Source organism: Martes martes (genome assembly GCF_963455335.1).
Source record: "Martes martes genome assembly, chromosome: 17".
Taxonomy (NCBI): Eukaryota; Metazoa; Chordata; class Mammalia; order Carnivora; family Mustelidae; genus Martes; species Martes martes.
Genome location: NC_137905.1, coordinates 45,252,955 through 45,269,856, shown reverse-complemented (window position 1 = coordinate 45,269,856; position 16,902 = coordinate 45,252,955). Strand labels below are relative to the sequence as shown.

General features: G+C 48.5%; 1 protein-coding gene across 2 annotated transcripts; it reads left to right on the top strand.

Moving 5' to 3' along the window:
- Nucleotides 1–1,231: 1,231 nt before the first annotated feature.
- On the top strand, nt 1,232–16,139 carry FBXO27 (F-box protein 27; the record flags this gene model as incomplete). 2 transcript variants are annotated; one of them, XM_080829148.1, is made up of 5 exons in its annotated part: nt 1,232–1,685; nt 1,829–1,940; nt 2,024–2,119; nt 6,802–6,937; nt 15,795–16,139. In XM_080829148.1, the coding sequence occupies 5 exons, from the start codon at nt 1,334–1,336 to the stop codon at nt 15,915–15,917; spliced, it is 819 nt and encodes a 272-aa protein (XP_080685274.1). In that variant the 3' UTR covers nt 15,918–16,139. The 2 variants fall into 2 exon arrangements, with proteins under 2 accessions (XP_080685274.1, XP_080685275.1); XM_080829149.1 differs by lacking the exon at nt 15,795–16,139 and adding an exon at nt 7,499–8,218 and having other exon boundaries at nt 1,334–1,685.
- Nucleotides 16,140–16,902: the final 763 nt, after the last annotated feature.

Below are 16,902 nucleotides of genomic sequence, written 5' to 3'. Positions count from 1 at the left end.
CTAACACTATGTAATTTACATGTCATGTCTCGTGTTCATCAGGCCCATACCCATTGTCCTCTGGTTTAACGCTTTAATTATAAAACTGCTCCCTTCTTTCCTGTTTATGGAGAGGTTTTCCTGGGGCTGGCAGGAGATTTTTATTTTTAATTATTTCCCCAACACGCTGTCATTTGCTTATTATGTCTTCTGTTCATCATCTAAGTTCCGCACCGACCAGGATCCACGTCTGGTTTTATTTGCTGATATTTATAATTACATGTGTGGCTTACATTTTGTTTTCACTGGATACAGTTAGTATAGAGGCAGCCAGGCTGGGTTCAAATCCCAGCTCTGTCACCTACTAGCTGTGTGACCCTGGGCAGTCACTTGGCCTCTGCCGGCCTCAGTTTTCTCATCTGTGAAGGGGGCACATAGCGGTACCCGCCTCAGTGGTTTGCCATCCTGACCGGTAGGAGGAAGCTCTGTAAACGGAGATCGGTGTTATTTCTGGTTAGAGAATTTGTTTTTGGAGTAAAATAGGTACGCGTTTGGCGCCCACTCCACCTGTTTTCTCTGTGAAATGGGGTTAATGTTGCCCCACCATAAAGGTGATGGGGATTTTTGAAGGACTGGACGGGTCTGAGGCCTCCCGCCCGGATGCCTGACCAAAATAACCGCAGTCTAAGCGATACGAGGCCTCCCGCCCAGATGCCTGACCAAAATAACGGCAGTTGTTCCTCGCCAGGCGTCTCGCGGCCGGGTGTAGACAAATCCTGGATCCCGGCGGCCCCGCCCCTGCCGGTCTGCGCCGTCAGACCCGGTTTGATAGTCCCCCCCCCCCTCCCCCGGGACTACCGGGGAAGGAACGGGTCTGGCGAGTACAGGGATGGGGCAGGACGGCTGACTGGGGGCGGGGCGGGGCGGGGGGCCGCTGGGCAACCAGAGGGATGAGAGCGCGGACACTCGCCGACCAGAGGATGGGGTGGGGGGTGGGAATGCGGGCTGTTAAAAAGGGAGGGGCTGGCGATGGAGGAGGGGAGGGGTACGCCGGGGGACAGGAGAGCGTCTGCGGGCGAGGAGCCCTGGCTCTGATCCAAAGTAGGACTGCGGGGCTGGGCCGCCCCGGCGGGAGCGCGCAGCACCGGGTGCACCCGGATGGCTGGATCCGCCGCGGGGAAGGACGGGTTGGGAGGCTGGGGATTTGGGCCCGGGGGCCGGAGCCGGGGCGTGGCGGGGCCGGGGCGGGGCCGGCGGCAGCTGCGCGCGCGCCGCGGATGCTGCGGGCCTTTGCCTCCTTGACCTTACTCTCCCGCAGTCACCGCCGGGCCTGGCGCGGGCTGGGCGGGGGACCATGGGCGCCTCGGCATCCCGGGGCCGGCCCGCCCGGGTCCCCGCGCCGGAGCCCGAACCCGAGGAGGCGCTGGACCTGAGCCAACTGCCACCGGAGCTGCTCCTGGTGGTGCTGAGCCACGTGCCTCCGCGCACGCTGCTGGGATGCTGCCGCCGAGTGTGCCGGGGCTGGCGCGCCCTGGTGGACGGCCAGGCCCTGTGGCTGCTCATCCTGGCCCGGGACCACGGCGCCCTGCTGCCGCTCGCCCGCAGCTGCCTGCCCCCTGCCCGCGACGGCAGGCCCTGCCTCCTGGGCCGCTTCTGCGAGCGCCGCCCGATCGGTCGAAACCTCATCCGCAACCCCTGCGGCCAGGGTGGGGAAGCGCGGGGCTGGGGGTCTGGCCGGCCGGGGAGGGGCGGGGCCGGGGGCGGGGCTTCGTCGGAGTAGGTGGGAGGTGGTGGCCGCCGGCGGGTGGGCGGGCGAGGAACTTGGGCGCAAGCCTCTCGTATTTAACAGAAGGCCTTCGGAAATGGATGGTGCAGCACGGTGGGGACGGCTGGGTGGTGGAGGTCAACAGGTCCACGGTGCCCGGGGCCCCCTCGCAGACCTGCTTCGTGTCTTCCTTCAGGTGAATGCCCCTACCCCTCAAGGGCCAGGCCCGTTGTGAGGAAGACCTGCCTGTTCTCATTGATCTTACTCCCTCTTTCCTAGCTGGTGTCGCAAAAAGCAAGTGTTGGACCTGGAGGAGGAGGGTTTGTGGCCAGAGCTGCTAGATAGTGGCAAGATTGAGATTTGTGTCTCTGACTGGTGAGTATGATGACAGAAACAGCCCTTTGCTCAGCACTGTGACTGTTATGTGGGTGACTTCACCGGGGCCGCCTCTAACAGCCCCTTACAGATAAAGAGATGAAGCTCAGGGAGGTGAATGACTTAACCATTGAACCCCTCTTTTCACCCCCAAATGGAGCTGGATTGCAAGATGCCTGACTGGATCCATTTACAGAGAACTTGGCCCAGCTCGGTCTTGTCTGTGAATGACATGCTCCTTGCTTTAGGAGGACGCAGAGTAGGGTAGTTAGCTAAATTGACATTCTGGAGCCAGACTTGCCAAGTCCCTGGCTCTGCAGCTTTGTGGCTTTGGGCAAATCTCAGTGTGCCTCAGTTTCCCTATCTTTACAAGATAGGTTTACATGTCAAGCACATAGCCAGCGCTTCATAAGGGTGAACTATTTTAGTTGGGTTTTTTCGGGTTTTTGTTTCTTTGTTTTGTTTTTTGAGCCTCCATCCTCTGAGAATGTGCATTTCAAGGTGTCAGATTTCCAGCAGTGGAGGGGTTCAGAAAGGGGGAGGAGATTAGCTCTGATGGCACAGTAAGGAATTGGTGAGACCTGAAATTAGGCTCAGACTCCTCTGCGGAGCATATGCTCTGTAGTGATGGTCTTGAAACGAGGGTTATGTGTACGCAAAGACTTTCCACGGGATACATGACCCAGATCATTTCAAGGGAGGCAATGTCGGATCTTCTGCAGCTGTGTTCCCTGGTTCTAAAATTATCAGCTACACATCACGTCTCTGGTGAGATGAATATGATTTGTCCTTGTCCAGTCCCGCTCTCAGAGTCCCCAGTCTTACAGAAAAAACAAGCCCCTCACTATGGTGTGTGCCCCCCACCCGCCGATGTAAAGACTACCGGAGAGTTAGGCAAAGTAACTGCTTGAAACTGCAGCCCTACCAAATTCACTTACACTTTGATTTTTTGTTTTGTTTTTAAGTAGGCTCCATGCCCGACATGGGGCCTGAACTCATGACCCTGAGATTAAGAGTCGCATGTTCTACTGACTGAGCCAGGCAGATGCCCCCAAGTTCACTTTTTTTTTTTTTTAAGATTTATTTATTTATTTGGGAGAGGCTGGGGGCAGGAAGGAGAGACAGATAGAGGGGGAGAGAGAGAATCCCAAGCAGACTCCCAGCTGAGCACAGAGTGGAACATAGGGCTTAATCCCACAACCCTGGGATCATGTCCTGGCCAAAATCAAGAGTTGGATGCTTACCCAACTGAGCCACCCAGGTGTCCCCAGATTCACTTTTAACTAAAGACCCCCTAACTTACCCACCCTCTGCAAATCCGTCTCATTAGACCATGTGTTTTATAATAAAATTGCTTTTAATTTAATCATCAGTTATCAAACTACTGTAACATACTTGTGCTGTTTTGGCCAGTGGTGTGCCCTTTGATTGTAACAATCAGTGGTTCCCAAATGTGGCTGCACATTATACAGGAACATTTAAAACTCCCAATGCCCAGGTCACGCCCCATCCCAGTTAAATCAGAGCACCTGTGGGAGAGAGCCGGGTCTCAGTATCTCACTGCAAAGTGAGAGGGCACAGTGCCCAAGACCATCCTCCCTTTGACACCAGCTGCAAATTTGGGGAATTCAGAAAAACCACCCTCACCTTCTGTAATTCACTGGAAAGACTCCTAGAACTCACTGGACTATCACATGAATACGGATTTGTTTTGTTTTGTTTTATAATATGGGATTTTTTTTTTAAGATTTTATTTACTTATTTGACAGACAGAGATCACAAGTAGGCAGAGAGGCAGGCAGAGAGAGAGGAAGGGAAGCAGGCTCCCTGCTGAGCAGAGAGCCCGATGTGGGGCTCGATCCCAGGACCCTGAGATCATGACCTAAGCTGAAGGCAGAGGCTTCAACCCACTGAGCCACCCAGGCGCCCCATGAACATGGTTTATTACAAGGAAAACGTAACAGATCAAAAATGAGCCCAGGACGAAGAGCTCGGGCAGCATGGAAGCACAAAACTTCTGTGGTTCACTTGGCTTGGGCTCAGGATGCAATCCTGCCCCAGCAATGGTGTGACAATATACACGGAATATCGCCGACCCGGGAAGCGCACCTGAGCTTCATTGCCCAGAATTTCTGCTGGGGCTTCATCACTTGGTTAATCTCGGACTCCTGGTCAGTTGATACCACCTGACATAGCCTAAGCCACATTGTGGGGTCTTTCTGGAGTGGCCAGCCCCCACTGGAATCCCATTGGTAGGCTATCCAGCATGATGCAAGGTCCCCAGGAGAACAGAGAAACTTCCAGCAGCCATAACATTCCCAGGGTCCAGAGAGAACCTCCCAGAAGCGGAGAGCAAAGACCTTCCATAACCTCTGGACAAGGCTAAATTCCTTTTTTTTTTTTTAAGATAGAGAATATCTCAATCTTTTTTTTTTTTTTAAGATTTTATTTATTTATTTGAGAGTGAGAGAGAGAGAGAGAGAGAGAGCATGAGAAGAGAGGTCAGCGGGAGAAGCAGACTCCCTGCCTAGCAGGGAGCCCGATGTGGGACTCGATCCCGGGACTCCAGGAACATGACCTGAACCAAAGGCAGTCAGTTAACCAACTGAGCCACCCAGGCACCATGAATTCTTTGCTATACAATATCTTTTCAACATTCCAGATGATTCTAACCTGCAGCCAAGTCTGGGAGCTATTACTGGGTAATAACTCAATCCCAATGGAAAAATGTTAACACTTAGATCTTTATGATCACAGGAAAAAATTTAATTTAATTTAAATTTATATTTAAATTTAATTTCTATTTATATAGGAATATTTTGGTATGTGGTTGGCAGAGCGCAGTATGGAGGGACAGTCTTGACCAGTCAGAAGAAATTAAGAATATGTCGCTATCACATGAGGACAGAATTGTGTGGGAGAGGTAGAGCAGGCATCTAATATTAAGAAGTAGAATGATGTGACGTCTCTGAAGGAAGAAACTGAATTTGTGTATTTTTTTTGTTTTTTGTTTTTTAAGATTTTATTTATTTATTTGACAGACAGAGATCACAAGTAGGCAGAGAGGCAGGCAGAGAGAGGAGGAAGCAGGTCCCTGCTGAGCAGAGAGCCCGAAGTGGGGCTCGATGTGGGGCTGGATCCCAGGACCCTGGGATCATGACCTGAGCCGAAGGCAGAGGCTTTAACCCACTGAGCTGCCCAGGCGCCCCTGAATTTGTGTATTTTTATAGCACATTACCCTTGAGTTAAACTTTTAACTCCTTAAAAGTTTGTTTAAAAGTTAAAGTTTTGTACATCAGAATTGCACATTTTTTAAGTTTACATATTTAATTAACGTATTTATTTAAAGTGTACATATTTTAGGTATGCAGCTCTGAATTATTGCAGAGTGAACACATCCGTTTACTAGCTGCTTTCCCATCACTACCCACCCGGGGGGCCACCGTCCTGAATTCTGTTACTATAGATAAGTTCCATCCGTTTTTGTACTTGAGAGAGAGAGAGAGAGAGGGTCCCACAGTATGTGTTTTGTTTCTGGCTTCTTTCAACTGCATGTTTGTAAACTGATTCCTAATTGTGCATAACTACAATAAGTTTGCTTTCTTTGCTGTATACTATCCTATTACGTGAATCTACTGTAATTTATCCATTTACCATTGATGGACATTGGAAGTTATGTTGTTACTGTTTTTATGTTGCTGGGTATCCCATCATGACTAAATATATTTAGAGTCCCGTGATCCTTTTTTAAAATTATTTTTTAGAGATTTTATTTTTTAAATAATCTCTCCACCCGACTTGGGGCTCGAACTCACAATCCCAAGATTGAGTCACCTGTTCCACCGACTGAGCTGGCCTGGTGCCCCTCCCGTGGTCTTTTTCAATGACTGCTATGAAAGTTTTATTTTATTTTATTTTATTTTTTTAAGATTTTATTTATTTGACACACACAGAAGTCACAAGTAGGCAGAGAGGCAGGCAGAAAGAGGGGGGGAAGCAGGCTCCCTTCTGAGCAGAGAGCCCAATGCAGGACTCAATCCCAAGACCCTGAGATCATGATCTGAACCAAAGGCAGAAGCTTAACCCACTGAGCCACCCAGGCGCCCCTGAAAGTTGTATTTTTTTTTTTTTAAGATTTTATTTATTTATTTGACAGAGAGAGAGACCACAAGTAGGCAGAGCAGCCGACAGAGAGAGAGGAGGGAGCAGGCTCCCCGCTGAGCAGAGAGCCCAAATCGGGGCTCCATCCCAGGACCCTGGGATCATGACCCGAGCTGAAGGCAGAGGCTTAACCCACTGAGCCACCCAGGCGCCCCTGAAAGTTGTATTTTAAAATGTCAGCGTACCCACTGGAAATCACACCTTTGCCACTGTTTGAACAATGAGCAATTTCCATTGTCACCTTAATGGTAACAGGAGGAGGCACCTTGAAGGGCGCTGCTCTGGGTCACTGCTTCGAGAACACGTGTGCTTGTGGACCAGCTGGGGACCTCGTTTAATGCAGGTCCTGAGTCACTGGGTCCGCAGTGGGGCCGAGCTCCCAGGTGACACGGGTCATGCTGAGCGGAGGACTTCGTTTTGGATTTGCATACATGGGGAGGCCATTCTGGGGGAGAGGCAGGCAGACACCCAAAGACATGAGGTGGGCACGTCCAGCCTTCAAGGCCTCCCTCCTCCCACAGGTGGGGAGCCCGACACGACAGTGGCTGTATGTACCGACTCCTTGTCCAACTTCTAGATGCCAACCAGACTGTGCTGGATAAATTCTCCGCTATGCCTGTTCCCATCCAACAGTGGAACAACAATGTCTGCTTTCAGGTGAGTCTCCGCCTTCAGGTGAGTCTCTGGCAGGGACACGGTGATCGGCCTGGGGAGGTTATCTGTTACCTCTTGGGGTTTCTACAAGGAGGATGCCACCGGGGATGCTTCTGGTTCCCGGCTCTCAGGTAGTTGCTTCTGGACAACAGCTGGAGCCGAAGGCCTGGTGGGGTGTGTGTGTGTGTGTGTGTGTGTGTGTGTACACGTGTACATCCAGCAGCTGGTGGCTTCATTTAGTCCCAGAGCTCCCATGTGGGGTCTCTGTGAGGGCTGGCCTGGATTTCCTCACGGCATGGCCACCTCACGGCAGCCAGACTCCACTTACTAGTGGCTCAGGATTCCGCCAGGAAGGTTCCAGAGAAACCAACAGAAGCTGCATTGCCTTTTCTGACTTAGTTTGCAAGTCACTTGGCGGTTACGAACAAAACCCGCCCACCCAGACTCAAGGAGACAGGAATTAGGATGAGCAACCATGCGATCTCGCTGAGCCAGAAGGCCCCAGGCTCAGCTTTCGAGAAGAAGGCTGTGGCATGACACGCCTGAGCTCTTTTCTACCTACAGGTCACCCACGTGTTCTCCAACATCAAGATGGGCGTCCGCTTTGTGTCTTTTGAACACTGGGGCCAGGACACACAGTTCTGGGCTGGTCACTATGGAGCCCGTGTGACCAACTCCAGTGTGGTCGTCCGGGCCCAGCTGTCTTAGTGGAGGGCTGTCCTTGCACAACAACCTGAGTGGTGCCTTCCAGAACTGGGGACCATTGGCCAGGACTTCTCATTAACCAAGGGCGTGTACCTCCCTGGCATCCTGGGTACTCCCGGAGGGTTCTGCCAGGACCCCTCTTCAGGTTCTAGAAACTACTAGAAAGAAGTTCTTTCTTCAGAGCTTCCTGCTGCTATTACAGGGCAGTCCTCTCCCCGGAGGCCCTCTGATTCAGCCCCAGTCCCCTCTGCCCTGTCTCCTCTCCTTTCTGCTGTCAGGGGGCTTTATCTGACTCTTTAGAGAAGGCCACTGATCTCAAGTAGACTCTCGTCCTTAGGGCTGGGAAAATTCCAGCCACCTTGGGAGGCAAACTTAACCTCCCTCAGCTTCAAGGCTGGGACCAGGTCTCGCAGCTGAAAGTCAGCCAGCTCAAAAAACGTGTGGAGATCCTCAAGGACCCCTGTGATTGTATGTTGTATAATATTATATTTTATTTTGAAATTTTCCGCAAACATCAAGAGAATAATATATCCGCAACAACTATCTGCCAATCATATGTAATAAATTTATTATTTTGCCAAAAGTGCCTCCGATCTTTGAAATAGGAAATATAACCTTACTGTCTTGGTTACTACTTGGTTTGAAAGCAACAAATTGGGGGCGCCTGGGTGGCTCAGTGGGTTAAAGCCTCTGCCTTCGGCCCCACATCCGGCTCTCTGCTCAGCAGGGAGCCTGCTTCCTCCCTTCTCTCTCTGCCTGCCTCTCTGCTTACTTGTGATCTGTCTGTCAAATAAATAAATAAAATCTTAAAAAAAAAAAAAAAAAGAAAGCAACAAATTGTCCCAGTGGAGGAGGGGGAACTACAGAAGAAACTCCCAATAGAAGGGGTTTTAGTAGAAAGAATAAAGAGTACGGACAGTATCCTTTCCCAAGCCCTAAGGAAATCATCGGTTCAGACAAAGATGATCAGACTGTGGGTGTGTGTACACCACATCAGTGACTTACTTTCTTTCTTTTTTTTTTTTTTAAGATTTTATTGTTTATTAGAGAAATGAGAGACACAGCATGAACAAAGGGAAGAGGACAGAGAGAGAAACAGACTCCTTACCTAGCAGGGAGCCCGACATGGAGCCCGATCCCAGCACCCTGGGATCATGACCTGAGCTGAAGGCAGGTGCTTAACTGACTGAGCCACACAGGCACCCCATCATTTGTGGCTTTCTAGATGGGAGCCAGGATCAGGCTGTCCTCACGCCAGTCCAGGGTCATGGCTAACTCATGGCTGGTGGGTCAGTGAGATGTTCTAGGTCATCTTTTCTTTTCTTTTTTTTAAAGATTTTTAAAGTAATCTTTACTCCCCATGTGGGGCTTGAACTCACAACCCTGAGATCAAGAGTTGCACACTCTACTGATGGAGCCAGCCTAATGCCCTGGAAATGTGCTGATGCCTTTGCTGTATTCTAGGATGAACTGCTCATTGGAGGGGTCAGGCCTTTGGCCTCTTTCTTGCAGTAGAAGGGAAACACAGGCAGAGAAGCAGCCAGACATACCCAGAGGTGGCATGTTTTGCCAGGTTCTTTTTTTTTAAAGATTTTATTCATTTTTATTTGACAGACAGAGACTTCACAAGTAGGCAGAGAGGCAGGCAGAGAGAGAGAGAGGAGAAAGCAGGCTCCCCGCTGAGCAGAGAGCCCGATGTGGGGCTCGATCCCAAGACCCTGAGATCATGACCTGAGCCGAAGGCAGAGGTTTTAACCCACTGAGCCACCCAGGTGCCCCTGCCAGGTTCTTAAAAAAGGAGTTGTGACAGGTTGAAACAGACAGAAGAGTCATGACCAGATGGAGCATGTGGGGCTCTCGTGGGTACTGGTTTGGGCAGTTCAGCTCTAGATAGTATTTTGGGGTCAACTGGGGGAATTTGGATATGAGGAAGTTGGGAAACATCCAGGAAGGGAAAGGTGCAGACCACTGCCTTAAAAAAAGGCAGCCATGTAATTCAGTTTTGGCATATGTTACATTGTGTGTGTGTGTGTGTGTGTGTGTGTGTGCGCGCGCGCGCGCATGCGTGCACGCACACAGTGATACCACTTTATACACACACGTGTACATACGATTACTTTTATCCTGGGTGACCTTCTGGATATGCGTGTGTATATAGATATGTATGTATTTATATTCAGAAGAGAAAGAATATTGCCTGTAGGGGCACCTGGCTGGCTCAGTCCGTAGAGCATGTGACTCTTGATGTCAGGGTCATGAGTTCAAGCCCCAGGTTGGGTGTGGAGCTTACTTAAAATAATTAAAAAAAAAAAAAAAAAGAATATTAGCTACAGTGTTACAGGGTTAGTGCAATGGGATCTCTGGTTGTGGTGATTTTGTATTTTGCTTTTCTCATTTTCTGGTGTGTATTGGTGTATAGAAGAGATAGAAGAAGACAGATACATAGTATCCTCCAGTGCAATTTCCCTCCTCTTCCAGAAAGAACCACATTTCAAAGGCATCTTTGGTGACAGGGATTTTGCTTGTTTTATTTGGTTATGGAGAATTTGAAATACATAGAGAAGCAGAGAGACGAGTATTCTAACCATGTTTTTATTCCCCAGCACCAATCTTATCAGCTTATGGCCTATCCTTAGCCCACATCCCCATGGATTCTCCCCTCTCCCATATTGTTGTTTTTTTTTTTTTTTTAAAGATTTTACTTATTTATTTGACAGAGATCACAGTAGGCAGAGAGGCAGGCAGAGAGAGAGGAGAAAGCAGGCTCTCCACAGAGCGGAGAGCCCGAGGCGGGGTTTGATCCCAGGACCCTGGGATCATGACCTGAGCCGAAGGCAGAGGCTTTAACCCACTGAGCCACCCAGGCACCCCTCCCATATTGTTTTTTAATATGTTTTTATTTTGAAACAGTCTCAAACGTAACAAAGACTGTGTGGGTATGGCACAAAGCTCTTCCCCCCTGAAACGTGTAGTACATTTCCAACATCACTGCAAAATTCTTTTGTGGGTATTTTCTATGTCTGAGGACATTCTCCTGCATAACTACAATACAACCATCCAAATCACGATGGTCACATCAATTCAATAACTGCCCCCAAAGGGCTAAGCTAGCCCTAGAAAGGCCTGTTGAAAAGGCGCCGGGGTGGCTCAGTCAGTTAAGCATCTGACTCTTGATTTCGGCTCAGGTCATGACCTCAGGGTCATGAGATTGAGCACCACGCTGGGCGTGGAGCCTGCTGAAGAGTCTCTCCCCCCACCCCGTCCCACCTCTCTCTCTTAGAAACAAACAAAAAGAAGAAGGAAGGAAGGAAGGAAAAAAGGAAAGAAAAGGGAAAGAGGGAGGGAGGGAAGAAGGAGAGAGAGAAAGAAAGAAAGGCCTGTTTGCTGGGGCGCCTGGGTGCCTCTGTCAGTTAAGCGTCTGCCTTCTGCTCAGGTCATGATCCCAGGGTGTGGGATCGAGCCCCATGTCGTGCTCCCTGTTCAGCAGGGAACCTGCTTCTCCCTCTCCCTCTGCCTGCCACTCCCCCTGCTTGTGCTCTCTCTTTCCCTCTAACAAGTAAATTTTAAAAATCTACAAAAAAGGCCTGTTTCGGGGTGGCTCAGTCATTAAGCATCTGCCTTCGGCTCGGGTCATGATCCTAGGGTCCTGGGATCGAGCCCCATGTCGGGCTCCCTGCTCAGCGGGAAGTCTGCTTCTCCCTCTCTCACTCCCCCACCTTGTGTTCCCTCTCTCACTGTCTTTCTCTGTCTGTCAAATAAATAAAATCTTTTAAAAAAATATGGCCTATTTGCAAGGTTGGCCCTTAGATGGCATCTGGGAACTCGAATTTTGGAAGTGTTCCCACCATTACCTAACTGATACGTGGCTCTTAGACTATTTGTGTGAACAGTATGGTTTGTGCTGAACACTTGCTGTCTTCTGGGGGTCTGGAGTTTGGGTACGAGCCAGGCAGAAAGAAGGTGTCTTTAGGACTAACTGCCTGAGTCTCTGATGAGCTTCCCTGGGCATCACACACTTGCCGCTCCATTTTTGTTGCTGGGTCAAGAGTGCACTTGGCAGGACCCCTCCGAGGAGGGGGAGGACCCAAGGAACCTGCACATAACCCTCCAGTGTCTGTATCTTTGTCCCTTATGACCCAGTTGTGCGTACAACCGCACCCCTGTAGAAAATCTCAGGGGCAAGTACAACAATGTACTGAGTTTCATGAGTCCTTCCAGCAAACATCTGAGCATGAGGTACTCCTAGGATTATACACACACAAACCCACACAGTGGTGGCAGCAGTGGGACTTCTAGAAGGAAAATATGGCCACGACATGATTTGGGGTAAAGGGAGAAGGGTGAGGGATCGAGACCCTGGTGCCTGGTGGCCACGGAGTTCCGTTACCCATGGTCTGAAACAGCCCAGGTGCTGTCTGTTGGCAGGGGAAAAGTTAGCTAGGGAATTAAAACAACAGGTCCAACCCTTGGGGACCTGGCTGACTTGGGCAGGTGCCAGCTACAGTGAGGAAAACCCTTAAGCCTGGTGATGCCTTTAGTGTTTTCTACTTTCCTCCAGGCAGGAGAGGGAAAGGCACAAACATTCCCCCAAAACTTAGGGGTCAAAGACAATAAACCCAAGTTTGTAGTGGAGTTTTTCCTTGCACCTTCCTGCAGGTGGGAGGAGAAAGGGGCCGCATCCCCCAAAGATGGGCTTTAGTTGAACTGAAAAGTTTAAAGGTTTACCTTGCTCTCCCCTCCAAGGGAGAAGACAGCTGGTTAAATCCATTCTCGGGAGGGATCAAAGCTTTAGATAAACCAGAGGGCAAAAGATGGGAGAAAAAAACCCATCTCTTCAGCAAGGAGGCCACAGAACCCCCACCTAGTCTAGCTGGGATCTCTGAGCAGCCAGCATGTTAACCCTGTAGATGCCGAATTTACCTTTATTTTTCCTTTTAAGTAGGCTATCCAACATGGGACTTGAACTCACCACCCCAAGATCGAGAGTCGTGTGCTGTACCGACTGAGCCAGCCCGGTGCCCCAGTGTTGAATTTACTTCTAGGGATCTGAGTAAACTTATAATGAGAGGGGCAGGGGGAAAAAAAAGGGAGAAATTCATAATACAACATTATCCAGCAATTATATCTCAAAGAAAAGGGAAGTTTGAAAAATGACTTTGTATTTGACGGCCATTTCATCAAGAAGTAGGATTAAAAAAACCAGTGATCAGTGTATATGTATACATGTAATACACACACACACACACACACACATATACATGTGTGTGTGTGTTGGTTGGTTTTCTGTATATTACCACATGTTGAGAGCTTAAAAGACCTTTTTGGGGCACCTGGGTGGCTCAATCAGTTAAGCGTCTGGCTTAGGCTTAGGTCATGATACCAGGGACTTACCATGGAGTCCTGTGCATTGGGGAGTCTGCTTCTCCCTCTACCCTTACCCCCCACTCGTGATAACTCTCTTTCTCTCTCAAATAAATAAATTAAATAAAAATCTTAAAAAAACAAAACAAAACAAAACAAAACAGAAAAAACCTTTTGGCCAGGGAGACACTGTGCCTTTTTTAGGTCGTTTTCTTTCACTTGGTAATACGTGGTTTTGAAGGGCACCTGGGTGGCTCAGTGGGTTGGGCCTCTGCCTTCAGCTCAGGTCATGATCTCAGGGTCCTGGGATCGAGCCCCACATCGGGTTCTCTGCTCAGCAGGGAGCCTGCTTCCCCTTCTCCCTCTCTGCCTGCCTCTCTGCCTACTTGTGATCTCTCACTCTGTCAAACAAATAAATAAAATCTTTTTTTTTTTTTTTTTTTTAAAGATTTTATTTATTTATTTGACAGACAGATTACAAGTAGGCAAGAGAGGCAGGCAGGGAGAGAGAGGAGGAAGCAGGCTCTCCACGGAGCAGAGAGCCCGATGTGGGGCTCGATCCCAGGACCCTGGGATTATGACCTGAGCCGAAGGCAGAGGCTTTAACCCACTGAGCCACCCAGGCGCCCCAATAAATAAAATCTTAAAAAAAAAAAAAATACGCGCTTTTGGTTCACCCATGTCTTTCCTTGGCCTGAAAGCTCATTTCTTTTTAACCCTGCATAATATCTCATGGTCTGGATGGACCACAGTTTACTTATCCATTCATCTCCTGAAGGACCCCTTGATTGCTTCCAAGTTTAAAGGAGTTATGAGTAAGGCTGCTATAAACATCCGTGTGCAAGTTTTTGTGTGTGGACAGAAGTTTTCAACTCTTTGGGGTAAATGCCAAGAGGCTTGATTACAGGATTGTAGGGTAAGAGCATGTTTAATTTTGTCAGAGACTACCTTCCAAAGTGGCTGGAACCCGTTGTGCATTCCCACCAGCAATGAATGGGAGTTCCTGTTCCTCCACACCCTCGTCAGCACGTGGCATTGTCAGTGTTCTGGATTTGGGCTGTTCTAATAGGTATGTAGTTGGCAGCCCTTTTTGCTCATGGGTCCTGTCCCCATGCTTTAATCAAACCACCTTTTTTGCACCAATAATAATAATAGGTGTGTATTAGTAGCCCATTGTTGCTTGAATTTGCATTTCCCCAATGACATATGATGTCAAGCATCTTAGATACTTATCTGCCATCTGTATATCTTCTCTTGTTCATTTTCGAATCAGATTGTTCATTTTCTCATTGAGTCTGAAGAATTCTGTGTATATTTTGGGTGGCAGTTGTTGATCAGAAACTTCTTTTACAAATATTTTTTTCCCATCCATGGCTTCTCACTCTCCTGAAGGATTATGTACCTTCGAGCAGGGCCATCTAAGCTCTAAGACTGATAAGGAAAAAAGGGCTTAGGAAAGCATTTCTCATCCTCTGGACTTGGAATCAGATCTTCCGGTTCTCCCACAGAGCTTTGCTGCTGCCGAAGAGAGAAGCCTCTGGCTTTTCTGGATTCGGTCATTTGCAGCTCCGAATTGCCCAGACCTGACTCTAAGCCAAAACCTGATACGGTCTGCTGGGGACTTTCATTCTCAGCACGAACTGTGCTCAGTGAACAGAGATTCACTCTGGGACGTTGGCAGGTGTAAAACAGCCCTCTGTGGGACCCTAAACTGCGAGCAGCACGGACGCTGGCTGGACCACCTGGGTCACATAAGAATGCCCACAGGAAAAGGCTGCTTTCGGATGGAACTGTCTAAAATCAAGCTACTGCTCAGCTCTCGATTTCTGATGTAGATCCTAACATCTAATGCAGTTCTATCTTGTGACTGCTGCCGAGAGCTGCAAGCTGGGGGAGGACTCATCACAGGGACCATGACCCCCTTTTGGCACTCCTAACACGTTGGGCTCTGGATCCCTCTGGGGGGATGTCGCACAGCTGTTGCCTTGTATTCTGTTTTCCCAATTAGTGGCAGTTTGCAACAAGGACTCAGAGTCTGACTCTACTTCCGTTGTCTTTCCCCTGATACCTGCACCTCGGGAAGGCTGCTTGATTACTAAAGGCCGTCGGTTCTTAGAACAGGGGTGATCTTCTCCAGGCTGCTTACTGGATAAATGATCAGGACAAAAGGGGTAGGGGTTTTATATATATATATTTTTTATTTGACAGACAGAGATCACAAGTAGGCAGAGAGGCAGGCAGAGAGAGAGGGAAGCAGGCTCCCTGCCGAGCAGAGAGCCCGATGCGGGGCTCGATCCCAGGACCCTGAGATCATGACCTGAGCCGAAGGCAGAGGCTTAACCCACTGAGCCACCCAGGCGCCCCGGGGTAGGGGTTATATTAAATGATTCTGAAAATTGTTGAATATTCAGGTTTTCATGCTGACCAATTCCTGGATATGGTGTGTCTTTCTCTCTGTCACTCTCTCTTCTAAGATTTTATTTATTAATTTGACAGAGAGAGTGCCAGCAAAGAGAGCTGCAGGAAGAAGGAGGCAGAGGGAAAGGGAAAAGCAGACCCCTTGCTGAGCAGGAAGCCCGATGCGGGGCTCGATCCCAGGACCCTGAGATCATGACCTGAGCCGAAGGCAGAGGCTTAACCCACTGAGCCACCCAGGCGCCCCGGGGTAGGGGTTATATTAAATGATTCTGAAAATTGTTGAATATTCAGGTTTTCATGCTGACCAATTCCTGGATATGGTGTGTCTTTCTCTCTGTCACTCTCTCTTCTAAGATTTTATTTATTAATTTGACAGAGAGAGTGCCAGCAAAGAGAGCTGCAGGAAGAAGGAGGCAGAGGGAAAGGGAAAAGCAGACCCCTTGCTGAGCAGGAAGCCCGATGCGGGGCTCGATCCCAGGACCCTGAGATCATAACCTGAGCCGAAGGCAGACGCTTAACCAACTGAGCCACCCAGGCGCCCCATGGTGTGTCTTTCTCATTAACTTCTATAAAAATGTTTTTCTCTTGAAAAAAAGCATAGGAAACACTAGAGAATCCCTTATTGCAGTGATAAAAGAACTAAAATCTTGTCAGATCCAAATTAAAAATGCTACAACTGAGATGCAAACCCAGACGGATGCCATAAAAACCTTTTTCTGTGAAAATGCTTTTGTCCCTTATTGCATCTAACCCTTCTGGATGAAAAGTTTGAATGAGAATTTAAAAATAATCACTTTTTGGCTTTTTGGCTAAGATCAAGTGTGGAGAATTTTAAAATAATTCGGAATTTGAAAGCACACATACACACACACACACTTATACACACAAACTATTAGACCTAATGACTTAGTAACTGAATTCAGGAAAGTTACAGGGTACAAGATGAATATAGAAATTTCACTTGAATTTTTTTTTTTTTTGCCACAGATGGCTATTCTTTTTTTTTTTTTTTTTAAGATTTTATTATTTGTCAGAAAGAGAGAGGGTGAGCAAGTGCACAAGCAGGCAGAGTGGCAGGCAGAGGCAGAGAGAGAAGCAGGCTCCCCACTGAGCAAAGAGCCCGATGCGGGACTCGATCCCAGGACCCTGGGATCATGACCTGATCTGAAAGCAGCAGCTTAACTGACTAAGTCACCCAGGCGTCCCTTCACTTGAATTTTTATACATTACCAATGATCATCTGAAAATGAAATTAAGAAAATAATTCTATTTACCATAGCATCAACATGAATAAAATACATAGGAATAAATTTAACCAAGGAAGTGAAAGACTTGTACACTGAAAACTACCAAACATTCCAGACAGAAATTAAAGAAGACATAAATAAATGGAAAGATACCCCAGGTTCACTGATTGGAAGACAATATTGTCAAGGTGACAATACTCTCCAAACTGATCTACAGATTCAACATAATCCCTATCA